General features: G+C 32.6%; 1 protein-coding gene across 2 annotated transcripts; it reads right to left on the bottom strand.

Annotated features, from left to right (window-relative positions):
- Positions 1-1551: 1551 nt before the first annotated feature.
- On the bottom strand, positions 1552-23911 carry LOC127710540 (fructosamine-3-kinase-like). Of its 2 annotated transcripts, none has more exons than XM_052216476.1 (9): positions 23869-23911; positions 17732-17899; positions 16642-16725; positions 13632-13732; positions 7594-7753; positions 5857-5907; positions 5446-5587; positions 4261-4435; positions 1552-2569 (listed from the first exon to the last, which is right to left on the bottom strand). In XM_052216476.1, the coding sequence occupies exons 2-9, from the start codon at positions 17885-17887 to the stop codon at positions 2494-2496; spliced, it is 945 nt and encodes a 314-aa protein (XP_052072436.1). In that variant the 5' UTR covers positions 17888-17899; positions 23869-23911; the 3' UTR covers positions 1552-2493. The 2 variants fall into 2 exon arrangements, with proteins under 2 accessions (XP_052072436.1, XP_052072435.1); XM_052216475.1 differs by having other exon boundaries at positions 23827-23904.
- Between the last annotated feature and the right edge of the window lie 3179 nt (positions 23912-27090).

Raw genomic sequence — 27090 nt, 5'->3', positions numbered from 1 at the left:
TCATTTTTATGGTTCAGCCCTCCTTTGAAAAATATTATTGGTTTTTTTTTGTCATATGAATTTCATCTATGAGTAATAGGATAACTATATTTGGTATATGGGTTCCTTGTAACTCTACACATCTGTCAGACAGGGTTCACCTGACCTCGACCTCATTTTATGGATCAGTGATCAAAGTCAAGTTCATGTGGTCAAGTCAGTATCTCAAATACTATAAGCAATAGGTCAATATATTTGGTGTATGGAAGGATTATAACATGTACATGTCTGACTGGCAGGTTTCATCTGACCTAGACCTTATTTTTATGCTTCATTGGTCAATTTCAATTTTTTTTATTTGGTCTATTTGTCAGATACTATAAGCAATAAGTCAACTAAATTTGGTGTATAGAATGATTGTAACATGTATATGACTGTCTGGCAGGATTTATATTACCTTGACCTCATTTTTGTGGTTTTGTCTGTTTATCAAATACTATAAGCAATAGGTCAACTACATTTAGTGTATGGAATGATTGCAAGGTGAATGTGTGTGTCTGGCAGGATTCATCTGACCTTGACCTAATTTACATTAATTATTGATGTTAATTTTATTTGAAACTTATAGTTGAACCTTCACATAACACATTTTCAACATAAATTCAATCATGATAAGTAAAGCAGTCGAGGCATTTCAGTGTGTGCACTCTTGTGTTATATATATGTGTACTGAGGGTGAGGGTTTGGCACCCTGCAAACATGTTTAACTGCACCACATTCTGTATGTGCCTGTCCCATATGAGGAGCCTGAAATTAGGTGGTTGTTTTGTTGCTGTATATCATATAAATTTTTCCTTTATTTTTTTGTACATTAACCAGTAGCACATTAAATTAAATGCGTATTCAGAAAAAGAATGTGCTAGTTCACAAGGTTACAATCAGCAGGAAGACATGTCACCTTACTCAGAGACATTATTCTTACTACGAGCCTATCAGTCCATGCTATTACTCCTTAATGCAGTGCAAAGCAGAGGAGCAGCAAATGCCAATTTTAAAGTCCTTGGTTTGTCCAGATTGGTGATTGAACCCACGAACTCAAGCTCTCAAGTGGAGCAGGCTACCACAAGGCCACCAAGGCAGTCTCTACTACTATGAAAGTGTTTAACAACCTTACCTACCCACGAGTGTCGCACACAGTTGGCATCCAAAACGTCTCGTTTGTTTTTTTGGCAAGCCCACCTTGAACTTGACAAGAGTTTTCAAGAAGAGACTATGGACAATCAGCTCTAAATATTATGGACCTAATGGTAATCTGATTCTAAACTCATAAAGGTAAATTTTATGAAGACTGATTTTCTTAAATTCAGTTTCTGAATTTATATAGGATTGTAATTGAATGTGACATGGCTTTTGTCTTGGTGTGTTCTTTTGAATTCATATCTATATTGACATACATTTTCATAGGCATAGTCATGTGTAGCAATATTGCTTACCTTTAAGGGATCCTGATAATTCAAGATTTCCTAGGAGTTTGCTTTTTTCGAGTACTAAAGAAATTGAAACAAACATCAATCATGTTACATACATTTTAATATAAAAATTATGAACACAAACAAATATCATTAAAACAAAAAAACAAATAATATAAAGCTAAATAGATAACAGTTAACAATGTTTTCAAATATATATATCTTAAAACAAAAAAGAAAATTTTTAAAGGAATTGACAAACAAACAAGAACTACCATCAGAATTTCATACATCTACGAAAAAACAATTTTACTCCCTGTGTAAATTGAAAATATTTCTAGCTTAGTAAATACAATATTTTACATGTTTATTGAAAACATGCCACAAGTTTGGGAAACCATGATTTATCAATTAGTTGGAATTGGATTTGAACAAGATCTCAGAAATTGTGAGTACTCTAGATTGGTGTGTTTATAGCGCCATTCTGATAAGTCAAGTCTTTTCCAACTGATTTTAAATTTGTTCTTCTATTGTGCTGTTACACCACTGTCCCAGATAAGATGTTTAACCCTGCAATATTCTTAATATGCCTGTCCTAACTGTTGAAATCTCTCATGGTTTGCATTTGCTTCTGGTCAAAGCTGATATTTACTAATCCAAATTAGTATGAATAAACAATACATTAAGCTCTAAGCTACAGATGGTATAAAAATCAACAGCTTAAATGTACATATAAAAATCAGAGTTCTCCAAATCTTTTTTCCCTTTAGGTCCTTGAAGAAAATCTGCTGGTCCTCACAATTATTTCTATTGGAAAATGCCAAAATTGTGTTGCTTCTTTGCAAATTTTGGTGGTCTAAACCTTCTGACCACCAGTTTTCAAGAACTCTGAAAAATCATCTCATTTGAAATTCAACATATACATCTCCTTTCAATATTTTTGAATCAATTAAACTTATAGAGCCAGCCTATACCGCATAACAAATTCAAGGAAAGCACTAAGGTAAGGTAATAAGTTAATGGCCTTACACCATTCAAGACTGATTCATGGGTAAACATATTGAAGTACTGTTCTCAATGTTGATAAAGTGGATCCTTCATAACCACTACCAAAATGGTTCCTGAAATAAAATAAAATAGTATAAAGACATGGATCTCCACACAAATATATTAAATATGAAATAAAATTTTTTAAATATTTATCAATTATGGACTTTTGACAAGGTCAATACGTTATATTTGGACCTGTTCAGATTATATTGACCGAGAACGAAGTCTGAGTGTCAATGTAATCTAACAAGTCCATATACCGTATATCGGGTTTTTTTCGCATGTTTTTAATTTTCACTTTGTTCGTGGCACCTAAAGAAACGCAAAAATTTGACTCCACATAAATTTCCCTGCATATTTCTAGATTTATCGCTGTCTAAACGTTTCATACATTATACTGTTAATTGTCGAGTTGACACGAAATTGATACACAAACTCATGTCCCCTTAAAAGTGATATTACAATATCTTTAAAATCAGTCTTTTATGTTTAGGCAGATCACAAAAGTATGCATCATAAATTAAGATTTCTGTTTTCATAATGATTAAATTGACTAATCATACATGTCATCCCATTGTGAAGGTAATTAGCGACGATCAATTGAGTGTTGTCATAACTAAAACATTAAGTGTATTTTAGTTTGAAGTACTTGTATTTATTTGTTATCCCTTCTCTGTCAGTCAACCAAGTTTATGTTGTTTACATCTTTAACAATTCAATACGGTGATTTTTTTCGCGTGTATTTTCCCATTCAGCGAAAATTATACACAGTGAAAATTTAACCTGCCCATTTTGTCATCAAATCGCGAAAAAAAGCTGACGCGAAAAAAAACGATATACGGTATAATGTAATGACTGAGTGAAAGTCTTTAATTTATATATTACATATGTAAACAGAGACTGATGGGAATCGACTTCAATGTTCTTTCTGTGTATTTCACATTGTATTTTGCAAGATTTTTAATATTGACCGTCAATATATAATATAAATAGAAACATAGCGTATTTTACATTGTATTTTGCAAGATTTTTAATATTGAACATCAATATATATATATATATATAAATAGAAATATGGCGTCCATATACTTAAATACCCTTTGAAACACTTGATCATAATAACCAATGAAAAAATAAGAATGCTACACATGCAATACATATTTTATGACAGACACATACAATCACCCCTGTCCCCTAGAGCTTATTATTATAATTGCTAAAATGGATTTTACTTGACTGACAAAATGATATTGACTTATGTGTCATCTTGCAACAACCAGTTTTTTACTGTAAAAAAAAGTGAAAAGCTGACACTGCCAATAGATGCTCCAGAAACTGCACATTTATTGATTTACAATGAAGCTTTGGTCACATAAACTTGAAACATAGATTAAATTATATGGCGAGTAATGATTTTTACTCCTACTTCATGGTTCACTGAACCTGGATATATCATATTGTCAGTGGGTGCAGTGTCCTATCGTCACATCTTCTTGTTCTTATTAGATTAGTTTGTTTACAAACTGTAGTGTTAAAACTACTAGGTTTTGTATTCCCTATAAGTACTGTAAACTCGGAAATTATTGCAATGTTTTTATTAATGCGATAAATGCAACAATATCAGGATTGCAATTATAAAAAAAAACACATTCATAATTACAGTAGTGATATTCCTTCATAAAATCAGTGAATGCATACATTAATTTCTGAATTAACAGTACATTGTATATATTTTTAGTTCAATTATGATAACTAAACTCACCAATGATTTAAATAATGGAACAATTTGTACAAATCTATTCTCTTTCTAAATCCTTCTGCTTGGGGGATTAACTTGTGATAACTGTCAAAGAAGGATGAACCAAAACCTCCAAACATCTTTGATATTGATAAATCAAATTCTGAATGGCCATAATAACTTGCTGGATCAAAGATTACTACAAAATAAAATTATTCATTCAGAGACAAACAAAAGATGATGTGTCATGTGGATTGATTGTTGTTTGCTTTACATCCAGTGGCAAATATTTCATGCATGTTTCAGGACCAGTGTCTTCTGGACACTTTCTTCTTAAATTATAATCATGTCCTCAGAACAAAAATGCAAATGCTGAAATGTCTTGCCTGCTTTACTGATGACTGAATTTTATGTTAAAAGTCTGTGAAATCAAGATCTTACAACAGATATCTTGAAAATTCAATACATCAATGAATCATGAAAACCAGGTCAAGGTTAGCAGAGTAGGTAGATCTTGACATATTTTTTTTAATTTTAGTTTCCGCATAATAAAGACGGAACTGCTTTTTGAAAATAATTGAAATTTTTATTGGATGGCTTTGGAGCACAAAAGACAGATTAAGTTAAAAGAGTTTTCATGGATTTCACTTTTACATTCCAGAGATAGGGTTTTTGATCGTTGGAAATTTTTAAAAAATTTTGGTTTCTGGATAATAAATGGGACCCATTTTTTTAGATTATTTGAAATTTTTATGGAATCTTTTGGACCACTTAAGACAGGATAAGTTAGATTGTCGTCTCCATCATGGCCAAAAAAAACTGTGCTTGAATATTAGAAAACAAATTGAAATTTTAGTTTCTGGATAGTAAATGAGGAACCACTTTATGAAATTAATTGAAATTTTAATGGCATGTGTTGGATGCTAAAGACAGGTTCAGTTAAATTTTTGTTATTTCCACTTTTACTGTTTCATAATCATGGTATTAGATTGTTTAAAAAAAAATACAAAATTTTGTAGTTTCCAAACAATAAATGGAGAACTCAGCTATTTGAAATTGATGAAATTTTTATGGAATTTTTTTCTCTCAGTTGCTGCTGGCAGCGGGTATCTGTAATCAACAGATTACCCCATTAGTTCTTTTGGAATTCCCCGCTTGAGAAATTTAAAAAAATATTATCACAATATAAATAGATTTCTAAATGGTAACCTGGTTCTGAAGATGTTTCCCCAGCATTTCCTCCCCACAGATCACCATGTATCAATGCTGGTTTTATTTCCAATCCTTCAAAAAATTTAGGTAGTTTTGGTATTAGCTGTGACCATAGTTCTCTGGCTTCATTATTTCTATACTGAAACAAATATGTATATGTATAAATAAATATTCAAATAACTTTATTTTGCAACAGTTGATGAAGTATTTCTATTGCAACAATTGTATACCTTGTGAAAATATACACGAAAAGTTTGTTGCTTCCCGATTTTGAACTTTTCTCAAGGGAAAATATGCTGTTCATATAAACATGGTATAAGGCTATAATTATTCAAATAACCAAATTAAGCAACTAAGTGATATACAATCAAGTGGAGTAAACTGTAGTAAACAAGTGTCTTTACTTACATTCTTATTTAACAATTCCATCTGTAAATCAATCTTCCTTGCATACAGCTCCTGGGAAAATACATAATAATCATAATAATGTGATTCAATATCAAAAGATTTCTTTTGGATTTTTTGTGTCATAAGTTGCTGACTATTATATTCATATTGGGCAGTTACAAAATGCATTGTCAATATTTGTTTTTCTAGAAGTTTACTTTTTTTCATACATGAACATGATACATGTATTTGTTTGATAATAAATGTAGTTGACATCTTCCTAACTATATTTGGTCTATATCACAAAAATTAAGCATAAAATCTTTAAAATGTATCTGTAATGATCACAATATATAAGATAAACTGTTATCACAGAGATATGTCTCACCTTTTTGTAATTTTGATAATGCAAATGTTGAAATTAAAATAGCAATACTTTAACATGTAAGTTATGCAAATATTCAAATTCAATGAACCATGACTGAAGGTACATGGCTAAACAATCTCCATGGAATGAGATGTGCCAATGCTAATACAACTGCATACCAAATACCACTGACTTATTATAAGTTGTTCCCTTTAAACAAACCTAAACACAAACATTAACTTGTAAACTATGTAAAAGTTTCAAAGTCAATGAATCATGATCAGGGGTGGGGCTCTATAATCTCCATGGAAACGATATTTGCAAATGCCAATACATTTGCATACCAAATATCATTGACTTAACATTAGCAGTTCATCTTAAACTGATCTAATCACAAACTAATACATGTAAATTATGCAAAAGTTTCAAAGTCAATAGACCATGACTGAGGGGGCGGGGCCAAATATTCTCCATGGAAATGAGATGTGCTAATGCTTATACAACTGAACACAAATTAACATTGGCCTACCACTAATGGTTCCCCTTGAACTGACCTAATCACAAACTAATACATGTTAACTTAGCAAAATTTTCAAAGTCTATAGACCATGACTTAGGGGGCGGAGCCAAATAATCTCCATGGAAATGAGATATGCCAATGCTTATACAACTGCATACCAAATATCATTGACCTACCACTAGTGGTTCCCCATAAATTGACCTAATCACAAACTAATACATGTTAACTATGAAAAGTTTCAAAGTCAATAGACCTTGACTGAGGGGGCGGGGCCAAATAATCTCCATAGTAATGAGATGTGCCAATGCTAATACAACTGCATACCAAATATCATTGACCTACCACTTGTGGTTCCCCATAAATTGACCTAATCACAAACTAATACATGTAAACTATGAAAAGTTTCAAAGTCAATAGACCTTGACTGAGGGGGCAGGGCCAAATAATCTCCATGGTAATGAGATGTGCCAATGCTAATACAACTGCATACCAAATATCATTGACCTACCACTAGTGGATCACCATGAACTATACCTAATCACAAACTAATACATTGTTGACGCCGTCGCTGACGCCGGAAACAGCATACCTATGTCTCGCTTTTTGACTCCGTCAAGGCGAGACAAAAACTACATGTGTTATACCCTTATGCTCTTTTCAGAGCCATGGAGGCCATGTTTGTTGGTTGAGTGGGAGATTCAGGGGGAGTACTGGTAAGGGCATCTGCCCCCTTTGATTGGAAAATATATCTGTTTTTAGCTTAAACATAAACAGTTTTTTGGCTGGCTATGCTTGGCACTATTTCTTCTGTTTTATGCAATAAGGTTCATTCCCTTTCCCAATTCCTGTTAAATATAACTGAAATACTTACTAGCCATGTATCTTTCCACATATTGTCTTGTTTTAAAAAACCACAACATGTGTCTGTATAAAATCCAAATTTATCAATATATTTATAGTATTGACTTCGACCAACAAATTTTTCACCCTTTTTTCCTTTTTCCTCCAATTCTGCATTCAGTAAATGTAACCTTCAATAAACATTAATATTCATGTACAACAAAATCAATTTTTATAATACTAAAGACTTTAAGACTGTCTGTAAAAAAGAAAAACATTATTATGGGTATATACTAAATAAAAATTAGAAATGGTTCTGCTGCTGTACGAAAATGTTAACTGCAAAAATTTAAGTTTATCAGTAAAATACCCTCCAAATAAAATGCACAGCAGGGTGCAGCTTGATACAACCATAGATATAATAGCCATAGATAAAGTACTCAGAATTTGTCACACTGAGCCCCATGTAGTTTCCTTTGAAATATCAAAAGCAGGGCACTGCGCGTAGTGGCCTATGATGTAGATGATATTTGCCGACATCCTCCCAATAGACTAATTAATTATCATAATTATATTTAAATTATCGGGCACTCGTCTTATCAACCGATAATTAATATGTGTTACCTGTCTCAAGTAATAATATGCTGTGACACGGAAGCAATATAAAGCGTCTGGTTGTAAAAGTTGTTCGGATTGTAATTTATTTGGAGAAAATCGGTCAACAAATGAAAAGGTTATGCTGTTGTTGAAATAATAAAATAGAGAAATCATGGAAAATGGACTTAACAGGCATGTAAAATTAAATTGTCATAGCACTTGCATCGGTTGCACTTGCAAAATAAGACCTGTATGATTGACAAGAGGAGACATATCATTTACTGATGGTATACGTGGTTAAGAGGTCGAACCTGGTCAAATTTTTCTATGGCGAGTTAAAGAAATTTCTTTTTTATTGAGATTCAAAATAGTGTAATCATACTTTATGCCAGAAAGAAGAAATTATAATTTTTTAGAAAAGAAAAAAGATTTTTACAAGTGTTGAAACTTTCTGTCGTACCACGAAGTTTTAGAAAATAAAGAGAAAAAAAGGAGTACATTATAAACTTATTATAAACACCGTATGGTGAAGAAAACGTATGTAGTGGACACACTGAATACATTAAATAATTGGGAAATAGCTCAATCATGTCTCTGAATTTGTTTCTTCTATATACCTTTCCGCTTACCATTTTTGTGCTTGTTTTGCTATTAAATAGATGGTGGTATAATCTGATTGTCGATTTCATTTTTGAAGTAAACAATATATAGATTAAGCGTTATAATGGCTATGATAAAATGAAAATATAGGAGTTTTGTCCTGTGTCATTCATGGTTTTTTCCTCTTCCTTCTTACAATTGTGTTAGAGGTGTGATTCGTACTATAAATACAGCTATATATCCCTTCCAGTGCGGGACGTTTGCACTTTTACATAGGACGTTTGTGCTTTTTTAAATGGACATTTGCGCTTTTTATAAAGGACATTTGCGCTTTTACAATATTTACTTCTCATGACTTCCCTCCTATTTTATCCGAGCTTTGGACCTGGCAGAGTTAAAAAAAAAAGTCGTTTTTTTATTATGGTTGAAAGTCATTACGTAGCACATTCGTGTGTCTTTAAAAGTCTCCTGATTCACAATTTATTAGATATCGATCGACGGCAATTGCCAATGAAGGCTAATTAACACCAAGTGTGACATGTATATAAAAAGAGGGTGATAAAATTTCGGCAAATATCATCTGCTTTTGATGTGGGTCCAGTACTTTATCTATGGCTATTATATCTATGATACAACCCAGAGGTCGAACCCTGAACAGTTGGGGCAAGTATAGACACAAAATTGAATCTTGCTACAGAATTTGGATTGTGATTAAATATTTGACACAGCAAAGGTATCCGACACAGAATGAATGTGGTCTAAAACATAAAAATTTGAAATTGGACATTTTACCTATTATGGTCCTTTATTTAAAATCTAAATACATGGTTAGATTCAGCATATCAAAGAATCCCAATAATTCAATTTTTGATGAAATCGAACAAAGTTTAATTCTGGACCTTTTGGACCTTAATGTGGACCAACTTGAAAACGGGGCCCAAAAATAAAAATTTAGATACAAAGTTAGATTTTGCATATCAAAGAATCCCAATAATTCAATTTTTGATGAAATCAAACAAAGTTTAATTTTGGACTCTTTGGTCCTCAATGTGGACCAATTTAAAAAACAGGACCTATAATCCAAATCTAAATAGATATAAGATCTAGAAGATGTGGTATGAGTGCCAATGAGACAAATCTCCATCCAAGTCAAAATTTATAAAAGTAAACCATTATAGGTCACAGTACGGTCTTCAACAGGGAGCCTTGGCTCACACCGAACAGTAAGCTATAAAGGGCCCCAAAAATTACTAGTGTAAAACCATTCAAACAGGAAAACCAACGGCCTAATCCATATAAAAAACAAGAAATGAGAAACACTTATGAACCACATCAACAAACAACAACTACTGAACATCAGATTCCTGACTTAGGACAGGTGCAAACAAATGCAGCGGGTTTAAACGTTTTAATGGTACCAAACCTTCACCCTAAATACACAGTTAGATTCAGCATATTAAAGAACCCCAAGACTTCAAGACTTTGAATTAAACCCCATTGAAATTGGTCAAGAAATAAGCAATTTATACAAAGAATTAGAAGAGCATTGATTTGGCCCCTTTCTCCGAAACGATTAGGGCCATAACCCCAAAAATCAATCCCAACTTTCATTTTTTTATATGGAAATTTGTGGTACAATTTCATAGAGATCTATAAACTTATACTCAAGCTATTGTCCAGTAACCAGAAAATCCTTGTTTTTCAGCCCCTAATTCCTAAATGGTTTGGGAAATAACCCCAAAAATTAATCCAAACCTTCTTTTTGAGGTATGTAATCTTGTGGTACAATTTCATAGAGATTCATACACTTATACACAAGTTATTTTCCTGAAACAAAAAAAATGCTTTTTTGGCCCCTTTTTGGCCTCTATTTCCTAAAGAGTTAGAACAATAACCCCCAAAATCAATCCCAACCTTTCTTTTGTGGTATGAAACCTTATAGTATAATTTCATAGAGATCCATAAACTTATAATCAAGTTATTGTCTGGAAAACAAATGTATTTGGACGACGACGAGGTCATATAATATATATGGCCGCAAAATTTTTGCGATCAGATAAAAAGTATATCAGTCATTGTTTCAGATTTGGTGTTTCGTACTGCTTTATTTATTTTGATTCAGGTAAACATGGTAAAGGTTCTTCAAACATTAATGTGATGAATAAATTTAACAGCATGGAACTTAAGGATGGCACTAAATTACTTTCAAAGCCATATTCTTTTGTAATATCTACGTGTATTAAGTACAGAATTTCACTGTATTTGTTTGCGATTTACAAATTCTGTTCCTATTTCCGGTTAATGACAATCACAACTTTTCCCATTTTTTTTTTATGATTCTGGCTTATTTTAACACTTGTTCTGTGTTTTAGAATCATTTACAAACATTTTAAACTTCTACTTGATGATGGAAAACAGGTTTTTCAATGAAAATACCTCAAAACAATCACAAACCTGATTTGAAATTATCTGAGTTTCACTTTAAGTTTTCAACAAATGAAAAACAGTTTTTTTCCTGAATTCTTGTGAAGAAAGGTGTGCCAACAATGTACAAATATATATAATACACAGCCAAATACAATACTATAAAGTGGGAATTTTTCACCAGGTGTTCATTTTTGCTAATTTCGAAATATAGATAAAATCACGAAAATATCCCCTCATGTAAATTTGATTCTTTTAGGTCAATAAGAAGAAAAAAATCGCAGGAACAGATTCTGCCTATGATATCACCAAATTTAAACTCTGTAAAAAACAACCACTTTAAGAAAGGTTTGGAAGAAATAAATGGGGAATGTGTCCATTGGACACAGATGATGCTCCCGGTTGCGATTAGCGTTATAAAGGGACATTACTCAAGAACGGTAAAAGTGGCACTATCCAAATGTGTACTTGGTCTGAGTTTTGTGGTAATAAGCATTATGTATAAGTTTCAGAACATTTGGTTGATGCAAACTTAAGTCAGTGAACAACAAGAATGTGTCCATAGTATACGGATGCCCTACTAGCACTATCATTTTCTATGTTCAGTGGACCATGAAATTGGGGTCAAAACTCTAATTTGGCATGAAAATTAGAAAGATCATATCATAGGGAACATGTGTACTAAGTTTGTACTAAGTTTCAAGTTGATTGGACTTCAATTTCATCAAAAACTACCTTGACCAAAAACTTTAACCTGAAGCGACCAAAACCATTTACCTGAGGCGGGACAGTATCATATTCTATATTCAGTGGACTGTGAAATTGAGGTCAAAATTCTAATTTGGCATTAAAATTGGAAAGATCATATCATAGGGAACATGTGTACTAAGTTTCAAGTTGATTGGACTTCAACTTCATCAAAAACTTTAACCTGAAGCGACCAAAACCATCAACCTGAGGCAGGACAGTATCATATTCTATATTCAGTGGACTGTGAAATTGAGGTCAAAATTCTAATTTGGCATTAAAATTGGAAAGATCATATCGTAGGGAACATGTGTACTAAGTTTCAAGTTGATTGGACTTCAACTTCATCAAAAACTACCTTGACCAAAAACTTTAACCTGAAGCGACCAAAACCATCAACCTGAGGCAGGACAGTATCATATTCTATATTCAGTGGACTGTGAAATTGAGGTCAAAATTCTAATTTGGCATTAAAATTGGAAAGATCATATCGTAGGGAACAAGTGTACTAAGTTTCAAGTTGATTGGACTTCAACTTCATCAAAAACTACCTTGACCAAAAACTTTAACCTGAAGCTGGACTTACGGACAAACGGACGGACTAACCAATGAACAGACAAACGAACTGACGCACAGACTGAAAAACATAATGCCCCTAGGTGGGGCATAAACAAAATATCATATAAAGTTATAAAGGGACATAATTGAAGAACGGTAAAAGTGACACTACCCAAATTTGTACTTGATCTGAGTTTTGTGGTAATAAGTATTGCGTATAAGTTTCATAACATTTGGTTGAGGCAAACTTAAGTTAGAGAACGGAAAAGAAAAATTCAGCAATTTTTCCATTTGTAAAGGGGCATAACTCTAGAACAGTAAAAGTGACACCACCAAAATTCAAACCTGATCTGTGTTTTTTGGTAATAAGCATTGTGTATAAGTTTCAAAACATTTGGTTGAGGCTAATTTAAGTTAAAGAACAGAAATGAAAATTCAGCAATTTTTCCGTTTGTAAAGGGGCATAACTCTAGAACGGTTAAAGTGAAGCCACCAAAATTCAAACTTGATCTGTGTTTTGTGGTAATAAGCATTGTGTATAAGTTTCATAACATTTGGTTGAGGCAAACTAAAGTTAGAGAACGGAAACCAACTTTGGGATGTACGGACGTACGGAGGGACGGACGTATGTACGTACGGACAAGGGTAAAACTTAATGCCCCCTCCGCCACGGCAGGGGCATAAAAATTTGGCATTTTTCTATTTGTAAAGGGGCATAACTCTAGAACAGTAAAAGTGACGCCACCAAAATTCAAATTTGATCTGTGTTTTATGGTAATAAACATTTTGTATAAGTTTCATAACATTTGGTTGAGACAAACTAAAGTTAGAGAACGGAAATGAAAAATTCAGCAATTTTTTCATAATTTGTAAAGGGGCATAACTCTAGAACGGTAAAAGTGACGCCACCAAAATTCAAATTTGATCTGTGTTTTGTTGTAATAAGTATTGTGTATAAGTTTCATATCATTTGGTTGAGGCAAACTAAAGTTAAACAGAAACCAATTTTGGTATGCTACGGCGGGGCATAAAATTGGAGGGACAAGAGCATAGCAACACCTGCTCTGTGGAGGGAAGTGTTAACATTTGATTGTGGTGATTTAAACCCCACTCTGATTGGGGGTATAATAAAGTATTTCTTACCTTGCTAATTGTTCACCTAGTTTAGCTGAATATTTTGACAGTCCATGAATGTCTAGACATTCCATTAGAAATGCAGCCCCACCACTTGGTAAATCAATCACCTGCAAATTAGTGTATGTTATTTTTATAAACTGCATGAATGCTATTCCTTGTGGGCAGAAACAAATAAACTGTTAACACAGTTAATGTCTCGCCTTTTTGTTATTTTGATAGTAAAATGCAAATGTTGAAATTAAAATAGCTTCAACATGTAAGTTATGCAAAATATTCAAAGTCAATGAACCATGACCAAAGTTACAGGGCCAAACAATCTCCATGGAAATGAGATGTGCCAATGCTAATACAACTGCATACTAAATATCATTGACCTACCACTAGGGGTTCCCCATAAACTGACCTAATCACAAACTAATACATGTAAACAAAGCAAAAGTTTCATAGTCAATAGACCATGACTGAGGGAGGGGCCAAATATTCTACATGGAAATGAGATGTGCAAATGCTAATACAACTGCATATGCAATATCTTTGACCTACCACTAGTGGTTCCCAATAAACTGACCTAATCACAAACTAATACATACATGTGAACTAAGCAAAAGTTTCAAAGTTAATAGATCTAGACCATGACTGAGGGAGTGGTGCCAAATAATCTCCATGGTAATGAGATGTGCTAATGCTAATACAACTGCATACCCACTAGTGGTTCCCCATAAACTGACCTAATCACAAACTAAACCATGTAAACTAAGCAAAAACCATGACTGAAGTTACAGGGCCAAACAATCTCCATGGAAATGAGATGTGCCAATGCTAATACAACTGCATACTAATATCATTGACCTACCACTAGGGGTTCCCCATAAACTGACCTAATCACAAACTAATACATGTAAACAAAGCAAAAGTTTCATAGTCAGTAGACCATGACAGAGAGGGTGGGGCCATATAATCTCCATGGAAATAAAATATATGTTAATGCTACTACAACTGCATACCCAATATCATCGACCTTCCACTAGTGGTTCCCCATAAACTGACCAATCACAAACTAATACATGTAAACTAAGCAAAAGTTTCAAAGTCTATAGACCATGACTGAGGATGCAGGGCCAAATAATCTCCATGGCAATGAGATGTGCCAATGCTAATACAACTGCATACCCAATATCACTTTCCACTTGTGGTTCCCCATAAACTGATCTAATCACAAACTAATACATTGTTGACACTGCAGCCGCTGCCGCTGGAAACAGCATACCTATGTCTCATTTATTGACTCCATCAAGGCTAGACAAAAAAGAAATGATGCATTGTTAATGTATTAATGTTTGTTTCCTTGGTGGTAACCACAATAGCTGTATCCCCCAAAAATGTGTTAAAAATAATGATAGAATGCCTTTTATAGAACATGTAGAATCCATCTCATTAACCTGTTATGTTTGTTTGAATTGCTCAACCATTTTTTCATAATACGGAACTATAAACAACTGTCATACAAGTGGGACATTTAGCTGGCTATAAAACCAAGTCTAACCCACCATTTTCTTCAGAAAATGCCTACACCAAGTCAGGAATATGACAATTGTTTTTCACTCCTTCTGTTGATTGATAATGCTTGATTTCGTCAGTTTTTATGGACTTCCCTTTTTTGAATTTACCTTGGAGTTTGGTATTTTTGTTATATTTTTTTCGTAATAATGTTATTTGATTAATAACCAGCAAACACATATGGAATGGCATTTTTGAAATTGCTTGTACAATATAATTTTTTTACCTGCTATTATTAGATGATTTAAGTCAAAGATATCTGGAAGGACACATTAAAAATCCTTAAAATTACAAAGGATGCTCATTTCTTTACTCCAGTATCAAATTATGGAAATTTTTAAAAGCAAACTTGAAGATTTGGTTAGGAAGTTTGGCTGTACCTGTTGAGTTCTAATTTTTACTGCGATGTTGTTTATAAACCCAGAAATTTAGGTATGATCCATGTAAACTAAATGATCCTTTGAATAAACTTTTTTTAAAGGTAATCAATTTAACCATCAGTAAAATCTTTAAATATTATTTTTATTGCTATTAACATTGATTTTGTTTTTGAGAAATGAGAACTTATGATCCTATATCAAATTGATACTGTTTACTTGTATTTTTTTTAATTGAACAAGGTCATGCATTTTTAGATGTTTTACACTAAATCCTTTGGATGTGTAATGATTGACACTTAGTCTGGGAAATCATGATTTATTTGTTAGTTGTAATTGGCTTTGAACTAGCTTTCAGTAACTGGGAATACTCTTATTTTGGTGCTTTGAGTCTATTTTTGCAATGTTATTTATTTTAGTGCATCCTGCCTATCTATTGAGTTAAGCCCATTGCAACTGATTACTAGAGTTTGTTCTTAACCCCTGTCCCAGGTTAGGGAAGGGTTGAGCGCTCACAAACATGTTTAACCTTGCCAAATTCTTTATGTGTCTATCCCATATCAGGAGGCGGTAGTTCAGCGGTTGTCGTCGGTTGATGTCTGTACTATTTGCTTTTCGTAAATTATTTTTTTAAAGATTAGGCCGTTAGTTTTCTCAATTGAATTGTTTCACATTTTCATGTCAGCCTTTTATAGCCAACAATATGGTATGTTTTTTTTTATTATAGAAGGCCTTACGATTGACTATAATTGCTTACATCTACTTCATTTCACTTTTGGTGGATAGTTGTCTCCTTGGCAATAATACCACATGTTCTTATTCTAATATTGAGTTCCTGTATAACACAGAAAGAGGTTTCAACTTTTTGATCCCCAATAGATAACTTTCCATTAAAGCTGTTACTGTATGACATTTTAAGTCTCAACAGATAGACAAAGTGATTACTACAGGGCATCCATTGAACGTCATCAGAGCACTAACTAACTCGGATGGAGAGTTGTCTCATTGGCACTCATACCACATCTTCTTATATCTATATCGTACCCTGATTATTAATAAAATATAGTGTCAATAAATATTACTTTAATTGGTTTTGGCACTCTAACAACTTCCATAGCATGGATAACATCTAAACTAATGAACTCTCCATCAAACATGGTTCGTGCCTACAAGATAAAAAGCTAAATCAGGGAGCATAAGAAGTAGATTCTCATCCTTACAAATCTAAATTTGCTATGATCTAAATTTCAACTTTTTTTGCTTGCAGAAGACTTTTTTTTGTATTCCAATGAAAACTTTTTTGACATAATTCACCAAAACTAGTGATAAAATACTAGAAACATGCAAAAGTTATCCCCTTAGCAGATATAGGTATAAAATGATTCAACTAGAGGCGTCAATGAGATAAAGTAAATCAATAATATGTGAGCTGCGTTGGATAGAAATTGACCTTATGCAAATGAATATCAAGACATATGTTAACTTTTTGGGGGTTGCAAAAATCTCTATGCAAAGTCTATAACTGTTGGAAAATTGAGTTGATATAAGAACCCCTCAAAACAGACCAAAATTCATCTTTTATTTCGTATTTGAATGTTCCAAAATCAATCAAAGTTTTATACATGTACATGTTAACATGCACTTGCATAAGGTCGATTTCTATCCGACGCTGCTCATATTATCTGAATCAAATAAACTTCAATCAATTGAATAAGGGTAAGAAGTACTACTGTACCCTTGACAAATGCATTATCTTGACAAACTGAGCACATATCTTTCATTTTCTTGAGAAATCAGTGGGACTGGGACTATTTTTTTTGTTGGAATTTCTCTCAATCCAATATTTGAGGATCTGGATAGGGGTCCTTTATTTCTTTCTCATTCATTTTTTTTAAATTCTTTTTGCCCATTATTCTCTATACCTTAAATATTAAACAACCTATTATTCACTATCCTTTATATTTTTGGCCCTTTATTCTGCACTTTTTGCCAATTAAACCCCATCCAGACCCTCATACTTTGGTGGTTGATTGAAAAAATTTTCTCAACATTTGTATCCAGGGTTTAAGAAGAAAGTGTATTTCATCATAATAATGCAGAGAATATGTACCACATCACTACACATAATAATGATAATAATAACTAATAATTCAGAAATTTCAAATAAGTTACCTCCAACTTTTTATTTATCTTGACAAATATCCTGTCTCCATTATCTGTTGTTATGGTAACTGCCTCATTAATACATCCACCGCCATGACTACCCTGTATATTTACTTTGGTGTGTAGTTCTTCCTCTATAACATCCTTTAACTCTTTGTTAGACATAACAGTTAAGATCTGTAATTATATAATACAATGTTTATTTAAAAGTTCATAACATAACACTATTGAGTTACAACAAAAAACATAGGTTGTTGTTATTGTAGATAAAAATACATGAGTATGTTCTTTGTTAAGTTGGTGTAAGTTGTTATGAGATGAATGTATACATAGAACGGAAAGTCAAAGAAAAAATATTACAGGACAAATAGTCACAATTCTGTTTTGACATTATTTTTCTTTGAATATTTATTAACAGAAAATTAACATAAATGGAGAATGTGTCCATGGGACACAGATGATGCCCGCACTTGCATATAACATTATAAAGGGGCATAACTTAAGAATGGTAAAAGTGACGCCACCCAAATTAGAACTTGATCTGAGTTTTGTGGTAATTGTGTAAAGGTTTCATAACATTTGGTTGAGTCAAACTAAAGTTAGAGGACAATGGAGGATGGAAACCAATTTCGGGACATACGTACAGACGGACGGACAAGGGTTAACCTTAATGCCCTGTCTGCTACGGCGAGGAAGAGCATAAAAAAAGATGATTTGATTAACACCAACATTGCTAATCAAATCAGTTGCTGGACCATGACCGTACCTTGAGGGCAGTAAATTAAAACCATACTAACTAAATTGTTATACACATCAAGGATTTGTATAGTAAGAAGTGTACACATATATGCACTTTCACGGTACTACAATTTGTCAATACATTCGTTCATTTTTTAATTCAATGTATATCAATTTTTAAAAAATTCTGTGGACCAACAAAATCTAAAATCTTGATAATATAAAAATATCTGCCAATTTTTATCATTTTCACTATGTATCATTTGTATTTTTGGCTTATCATGCTGTTAATTTCAACAGCTCATATCTAGAATACAAAAATAGTTACCCCCTTTTTTTATTTTATTTTCTGGTATATTTTTATAAGCAGAATCCTTATGTGAAATTAAAAAATTCTGTGGAGTAGTTAATTATGTACTTTTTCTCTTGGTAGATTCCTCCTTTATCGATCCACCCATGTGTCACAGTATTAAAAGCCCTTAATTTCACTAGATTAAGATTAAAATTCTATAACAAAAAGGGTTATATACATTCCTTCATAAAATATTATTGTCCTAAAAATATACAGAGATGTCAACACCATAATTGAATTCTATTTACACCTATTACTGCAAGTTAAATATTTACACAATACATATTAAATTCATATATATATACACATATAATCTCGATTTAATCCCTGATGAGATAAAAGTTTAAAAACTTTGAAAACTTGGAGTTTGTTTATATATAAATCTATTTCCTTGAATCATTGTCTGGTACTTGATGGAGCACAGTTTTCTGCCTTTTTTTTCTATCTTTATTATTTTATTATGTACACTTTGCCTTAACTTGGATATCAAGATATTTTGTAACCAGTGTAATAGCAGCTTGTAAACGGTTGAAAATGTGTTTAGTTATAATCTAGGTGTTAACTACACGATTTTGACACCTTGTCCCACTCTAAAACACGATTTTGAGAAATTCTACACGAAAAATTTATTGGTTCCTGATTTTGAACTTTTCTTAAGTGAGACAATGGTGATCGGCCAATCAAAATGAATGTTTCCTGTGATTATATTACAGCCAATCATAATCGATGTTTCTCATAACTATGAGGCATTGCAAACATGGAAAATTGGAACTTGTTTTGAACTTTTGAGTTGTAACACTCTGTATGTCAGAATTGTAAAATTAAAAAAATCTCGATCATGGTAGAGAAATTTTCATCTCCAAGAAGGTTTTTATACAGCTTAAGAAGAAAAGTGTGGCTGCTTGACAAATTCAATGATCGGTATATCACAAGTCATGTCTATTGTGAAGTCTGAAAATTACCAATAAAAAAAGTTAGGGTCGTGGCGATAAAATGAGGGTTGGTCGGGAAACTGTAAGCACACATATTTTTTGTTTGGCCACATTCAGCATAAGAACAGATTACTTTAAGCACAGCGTTTTCCCATTCACATTTGTACTGTGGAATTCACTTCCACAAAACATGATCAGCATTAACCATGTAAACTCTTTGGATCTAAAGTCAGTACATTTAGACATCTACCCTGTTTGTAAATATATAAATGTGTTTATTTAAAAAAAATTTTGCACAAAATTATTTTTGATTATTGCACTCATAAAATTGTTTTCTTTTAATAAGTGTCTGTTTGCTATGCTCTGACGTATAGTCATCAAGGTGCTGATACATTGTCGTATGATGTAGATTGGAAATAATTCTGACATTTTGTGCTGCATTTTCCCAGAAAAACCCAAAAACAAATATGACCCTTCTTTTCCTACTTATCAGAGACATATAATACAAGAGATTCGCAACTCGGCGAAATCCTGTAAAAACATGCGGCCACTAGTTAAACCTCGCAAGATCTCCTTAGGTAATAAAAGTCATTAATAAAAGTATTAAAAGTACTCGAAGTAAGGACGAATGTTTAAGCATAACTTAAACTGTTTCAGTGTTAAATTTATCATAATTAATTAAATAATTTGAGTTCATATATAATTATTTATTTTAATGTAATTTTGATTTTAGATTTGTATTATTGAAAAAGAGACATAATTTGATATTGTATTAAAAAAAAACTTATATTAAATAATTAACACTTGCTAAATTGTGTCAGAGTTCATTTTATTTGATAGTTTCATAATGGGTTTCTATTGAATATACACCTGTCTCGGAGACATAATTTCACAGTGTGACATGTATATTAGGTTTGAATTATTCGAAGACCAGGTAAATCACGAACATGTTATAAATAATGAGTTTTAATTGACACCTTGTAAACAAGAAGTTGTCACACCACAGGTGTCCACACTCTTTCCAAAAATACAATTCACAAAATGTAAAATTAATTAAAATGGGAAAGAACTTAATTTATTTGTTAATTAATTGTTAATCATGATAGGCTTTGTTTTTTATTCTTGATATTTATAAATTATTAAAATTTTATTTATTTTTATATTTATCATTAATTGGGCTTGCATTGTGTTTTTTCTGTAGGATTGTCGGTAAATGTTTGATTTCTAAGTGTTGTTTGACAGTTTCATCATAGGCTTGCATTGAGTTGTTTTTTAAATGATTGTCGGTAAATTTATGGTTTCTTCATGTTCGAAGTGTGTATTGAGAATTAATATTTAAGAAAATTACAATTAATTTCTCATTTGAATAAAGCTTCATTCATGTGCACGCAATATGGAAAATTCCGATTTTATCTCGTGGGATGACAATCTAAATAGTTACGACTTAGATACACTCCAAGTTGAATAAACTGATGACGAACTCTTTGTTGATAGTGAAAGTGACGAAGACATAAGCGAGAGACCCACCAACAAAAACAATTGACAATACTGCATACATAGATGGATATGTGTGTCCTCGAAGCAACAAAAAATCTATAAAAAAACACAACATTGAAGTGGGAGCCGAGGTCATACATCAAAGCAACATGGAAGACACTATTTAAAAAGTATTTTATAACCTTATTTCCACGAGACAATCATTTATAGTGGTTTTTGTCGAGCCTCCGACTTTTGTCGAAAAAGCGAGACATAACGATCCTACATTCAGTCGTCGGCGTCGTCGTTGTTGTTGTCGGCGGCGGCGTCCACAAATATTCACTCTGTGTTTAAAGTTTTTGAAATTTTAATAACTTTCTTTAACTATCCTGGATTTCTACCAAACTTGGACAGAAGCTTGTTTATGATCATAAGATAATATTCAAAAGTAAATTTAAAAAAAAAAAAAAATCCATTTTTTCCGTATTTTACTTATAAATGGACTTAGTTTTTTTTCTGCCAGGAAACATTACATTCACTCTGTGGTTAAAGTTTTTGAAATTTTAAAAACTTTCTTAAAACTATCCTGGATTTCTACCAAACTTGGAAAGAAGCTTGTTTATGATCATAAGATAGTATCCAAAAGTAAATTTTGTAAAAAAAAAATTCCATTTTTTCCGTATTTTACTTATAAATGGACTTAGTTTTTCTGCCAGTTAACATTACATACAGTCTGCAGTTTAAGTTTTTAAAACATTTTTTAGATTCATAAACTATCCTGGATTTTTACCAAAATTGGACAGAAGCTACTTACAATCAAAAGATAGTATAGAGAGGAATATTTTTATTAATTTTTTTCCTCATTTTTGTTGAGCCTGCGATTAAGAGCAAAAGTAGGCGAGACTCTGGGTTCCGCGGAACCCTTACGAATTTTTGTCTTTTAATCATTTGTAGTGGTTTTTGTCTTTTTATTCTGGGGTAAAGAGATGGCAGTTTAAAAGTAAGATTGTTTATGTGTATACACCATTGAACCGTGTTGAAATGTCCTCAATACGATTTTAATCTAAAAATGAATTAGGTTCATGTTTTGAATGAGAAGCGTAATCTGACACGACAACAGATGCATGAAGCTCATTCACAATATTACGACCAGCAGAAGGTTTCCTTTACTAGGAAAATTTACTCCTTTTATTTAATTTACTGCATTCGTTCATCTTTGGCACCCTAAAAAGAAGAAAAAAAACAATGACTTCAGAATAGGAGAAAATAAACAACTTTTCCATAAACAGAATGAAAAATGAATAAATTGCCTAACAAAATGCAGGCTATAAATTTCATAGTGCACATAAATGAAGGACTGATTTAAGGAAATTTGTCCATGAACAATTTCAATATTTAGCCAGTTTAATCCAAAAAAAAAAGAAAAGAAAAAAAAAATTGGGAGTAATCAAGGATTTGTATCACTATTCAAATCCTTGGAGTAATATATATCCCCATAATATGACATATTTATTTGTAAATTTCTAGTTTTGACGAAACAGATTGATAAAATTAGCATAGCTGGCTTTGTGTATAAATAACAAAATAATAGTCACCTTTGTTGATGTTTTTAGAAATTACTGTTGGATCAAATTTTACGAAACTGGTCTTATTTTCACGACATAACATCTGAGAGTAATATAGCCCCATACAATTGAATATTTATTCGCACATTTCCAAGTTTTACGAGATAAAACGATAGTACCAGCACAGCTGGCTTCGGGTATCAATAAGAAAAAATCGCCACATTTGTTGAAGAAAAAAAACACTATTGGATCAAATTTTACGAAAATAGTCTTATTTTCACGAAACAACATTTGGGAGAATTATTGCCCCATAAAATTATATATTTATTAGCATATTTCCAAGTTTTAAGAAAAAAATTGGGAGATCAAATGGTGTCTACGGCAATAGGAGGTGAAGTAAAATGGGCTGAGTTTTAACTTTGTTTGTATTTGATTAATCTCATCATTCGAACACATTTAACAATAAAAAAATATTAGAATTAGTTTTTTGTAACTTTTAAATATACTTGCATGCTTTAGCTGTGAAAGGTATCGGCATTATCCATTAGAAAAATCGTGAGGCGTAGAACCCTTTTCACAACAATAGCGAGTTTTTACCCATAAATCCATGGGAATAATCGGCTTTCCGGTGGCCACGTCATTTCATTGGCTGTTATATAGACTCTACTAGAGTTGCGAATCTCTTGTATTATATGTCTCTGTACTTATATATTCTGAGTTTTCATCTATTTAAATCTAACTTTTGTTCTGTGGTCTCTTGTTCATGTAGTCCATTTAGACTAACCAATCTTAAAGTTGGAACTGATGCAAACTCAATGAGACCAGTCGTAAATATCCTCAAATAAGGTATAATCCACTAACTAATGGTTATTCCTGACCTGAATAACGTTAGCTGTTATCAATATCAGGTTAGGATAGAAATATAATTAATATGGATGGCTTGGATGTCAACTCAATTTGACAAATTAAAACATATTAATAAGTGCTTTAAGACAAAAGTTACAAACTGAAGTATTAAGAAAAAGGTAAGAACATCTTAACCTTGGAAACTGTAAGCATTAGATGATTTGTTAAGTTTCCTACCTCTGAAAACAACAAAAGGAATCTCTTTTGATTAAAGATAATTCCAAAGAGTCCCGAAAGTCAAAATAGCGGGAAATATGTAATCTGACATTAGTATCGGAAATGCTTTCCGGAAACAAAGATGAATTGGTCTAGCGGGTGAACCGACTCAGTTAAGCGGAATATTATATAATAAGCCCTTTCACAGTTATTGCAGTCATATTGAATAGGGGGCAGATTTTTTGTAATGGTGAGAATACTTTGAAGAATACGAGAAACATCATTGAAACAGAACACTTGCTTGGAAACATGCATAGAACGGTTTCCCGTACTTTCATACTATTTCCACCTCTACCCAAAAAAAACTGCCCTCTATTCAATATGACATCATTAATCGTTAAAGTGCCTATTTGGGGAGTTTGTGAGATTAGTTATTTAGGTTTGGACTACTCAAAAAAGGCAAATTTAATATTTGGACACTAAAATTACAGGAAATTTATATACGATCTGGGTAAACTTATCAATCCTTTAGATAACTTATTCTAAAAGGTTACCAATTCAACACTGTAATTAGATCTTTGAATAATTGTTTTTATTGGTATAAATATTGATTTTGTTATCAGTAAACTAAAATCATACTAATTAGTTTTGTTATACACATAGGCACTTTAATCATGTTTTCGGTCTACAATATGCCGCCAATACCTTTATCATGTTTATTTTTGCATTGCACAAGGTCATGTTTTTCTCTGACTGTTAATGACGTATTTATACTAAATCCATTGGATGTTGGATGTGTACTGATTGATATTTTAGTGTTAGATACATGATTTTTTTATTGGTTATTATTGGCTTTGAACATGTTGAACTAACTGTCAGTAACTGCGAGTACTCTCAGATCTGGACATAGCGTCCTTTTTGTTTTAGGGATGTGGGATGGATAAATACCCTGCCACGTCCGGTCTGTGTTTTTGTTTGGATGTTCAGCTTTGTATCGATCTGATGAGTTTAGCCTTTTTCAACTAATATTTTTATAGTTTGTCGTTATGTTGTGCTGTTTCACCACTGGTTATGGGAGGGTTGAGCGCTCACAAACATGTTTAACCCCGCCACATTCTTTATGTGCCTGTCCCAAGTCAAGAGCCTGTAGTTCAGTGGTTGTCGTTGTTTCATGTCGGTTATATTTGTTTTTCGTATATTGTTTTGTTATAAATTTGGCCGTTAGTTTTTCTCAATTGAATTGTTTCATATTTTTTATGTCGGGACCCTTAGTCAACCATAAATTAAGTGTGTGTTCTCATGTACTATGATTTCATTGTTTTTAACAGATTTGAACCATTTATATATATGTCAAGTTAGTATATCTAAGGAACGACTATACGGTATGGTTTTTTTTCTCATTGACGAAGGCCGTACGGTTGCCTATAATTGCTTAGATCCATTTAAATTGAACTTTGGTGGATAGTTGTCTCGTTGGCAATCATACCTCATCTCCTTATTTTTATAATGTCTGTCAAATATTAAGTGTGTGTTCTCATGTCCTATGTTGTCATTGTTTTAACAGATTCGAACCAAATTTATATATATAGATATAAGAAGATATGGTATGAGTGCCAATGAGACAACTCTCCATCCATGTCACAATTTGTAAAAGTAAACCATTATAGGTCAAAGTACGGCCTTCAACACGGAGCCAAGGGCCCCCAAAATGACTAGTGTAAAACCATTCAAACAGGAAAACCAACGGTCTAGTCTATACATATAAAAAACAAATATATGCAGATTAAAGAAAATAAAAATAAAAGCATAACACATTAATGATTGAAAAAAAATCTTGTACCTAGCTGTAAACATATGACCGATCATGACCATGTTACATGGTGTAGTTTTTTTTTAAATTGAACTTGAAAAAAAAATGTTTGTCCCTAAAAAAATCTACTCCCCTTTTCCCCAAAAAAGATTAATGGTCGATGCCTAAATACATAATGCGTCCAGTTATAAAAAGACAAATCTGTTAAGCGAATACAAGGTGTGTCGCCGTGACATGGCAATCAACTCCTGCTACACACCCATCATCTCTTATATAAATATAAGAAGATGTTGTATGAGTGCCAATGAGACAACTCTCCATCCAAGTCACAATTTGTAAAAGAAACCATTATAGGTCAAAGTACGGCCTTCAACACGGAGCCTTGGCTCACACCGAACAGCAAGCTATAAAGGGCCCCAAAAATGACTAGTGTAAAACCCATTCAAACAGGAAAACCAACGGTCTAATCTATATAAAAAACGAGAAACGAGAAACACTAATGAACCACATCAACAAACGACAACCACTGAACATCAGGTTCCTGACTTAGGACAGGTGCAAACAAATGCAGCGGGTTTAAACGTTTTAATAGGCGCCAACCTTTACCCTACCTGAAACAATAGTGTAACATCACAACATATATGCATGATTTCAAAGCTATACCCAGTAGAAAGTGTTAAAGCCATGAACACGGAAAAACGGTGATAATCAAAAGAATTGTAGTGATCATACAGCATCTATTCTTATTCTATGTTGGATCTATGATAATTGTTTTCCTGTTCGGAAATCGGCAGAAACATTACAAGTCTTACCGGAAAAACTTTCATTTTATTGTAAAAAAAATGGAATATAACTGTTTAATACTGACAAGACAAAATTGCCGTTTTCAGAAATGGTTGGCAACCGCTTTTTCTTTGACAACCAGGAGCTGAAAATTGTAAATTCATATATCTGCTTAGGCATGTTGCTAAATTTCAATAGACAGTTCTTGCACTCACAGAAAAGGATTTCTCAACAATGAGCAATTAAGGACACTTTCTTCCTTACTTGACACTCTCAATCGAGTTTATATTGAACATTCAAGCATGTTTATTGTTCAACAGTATATGGTGGCCTCTATACTTATATAATCGTTTGAAATTTTGGGATTTCATCGAGCCAATGACAAAGAACTCGTCCATAATCGTTTCTGTCGTTTTGTATTACAGCACATGGACTTGAGTTTACATGTGTAGGTAAAGTTAGTATCTTTGGTTTGCTTGATTGCTAGATGAACAATGAAATCATTATTATCTAAGGTACTACCTTCCTTTGGGCGGCGGCATCAATAGTTAAGCAGAGAAAATCAAATCAAAAGTAGGGACAGTATGATATAAACATTGTGAAACCTGTTTTACAAATCAGTTTAATAATATGTTTTCAATCTAATCTCA

This window comes from Mytilus californianus, unplaced genomic scaffold, assembly GCF_021869535.1.
Source record: "Mytilus californianus isolate M0D057914Y unplaced genomic scaffold, xbMytCali1.0.p SCAF_8, whole genome shotgun sequence".
Classification (NCBI taxonomy): domain Eukaryota; kingdom Metazoa; phylum Mollusca; class Bivalvia; order Mytilida; family Mytilidae; genus Mytilus; species Mytilus californianus.
The sequence above is the reverse complement of the archived record's forward strand: the minus strand, read 5'-3'. Positions and strand labels throughout refer to the sequence as shown.

What these genes read in the sequence shown, in the direction of transcription:
- LOC127710540 (XM_052216475.1), bottom strand. An exon ending in CTAGGTGAACAATTAGCAAG is followed by an intron (nt 7,754 to 13,631) that starts GTAAGAAATACT and finishes TGTTTATTGAAG; the next exon opens with GTTACATTTACTGAATGCAG. An exon ending in TGGAATTGTTAAATAAGAAT is followed by an intron (nt 5,588 to 5,856) that starts GTAAGTAAAGAC and finishes TATTTGTTTCAG; the next exon opens with TATAGAAATAATGAAGCCAG.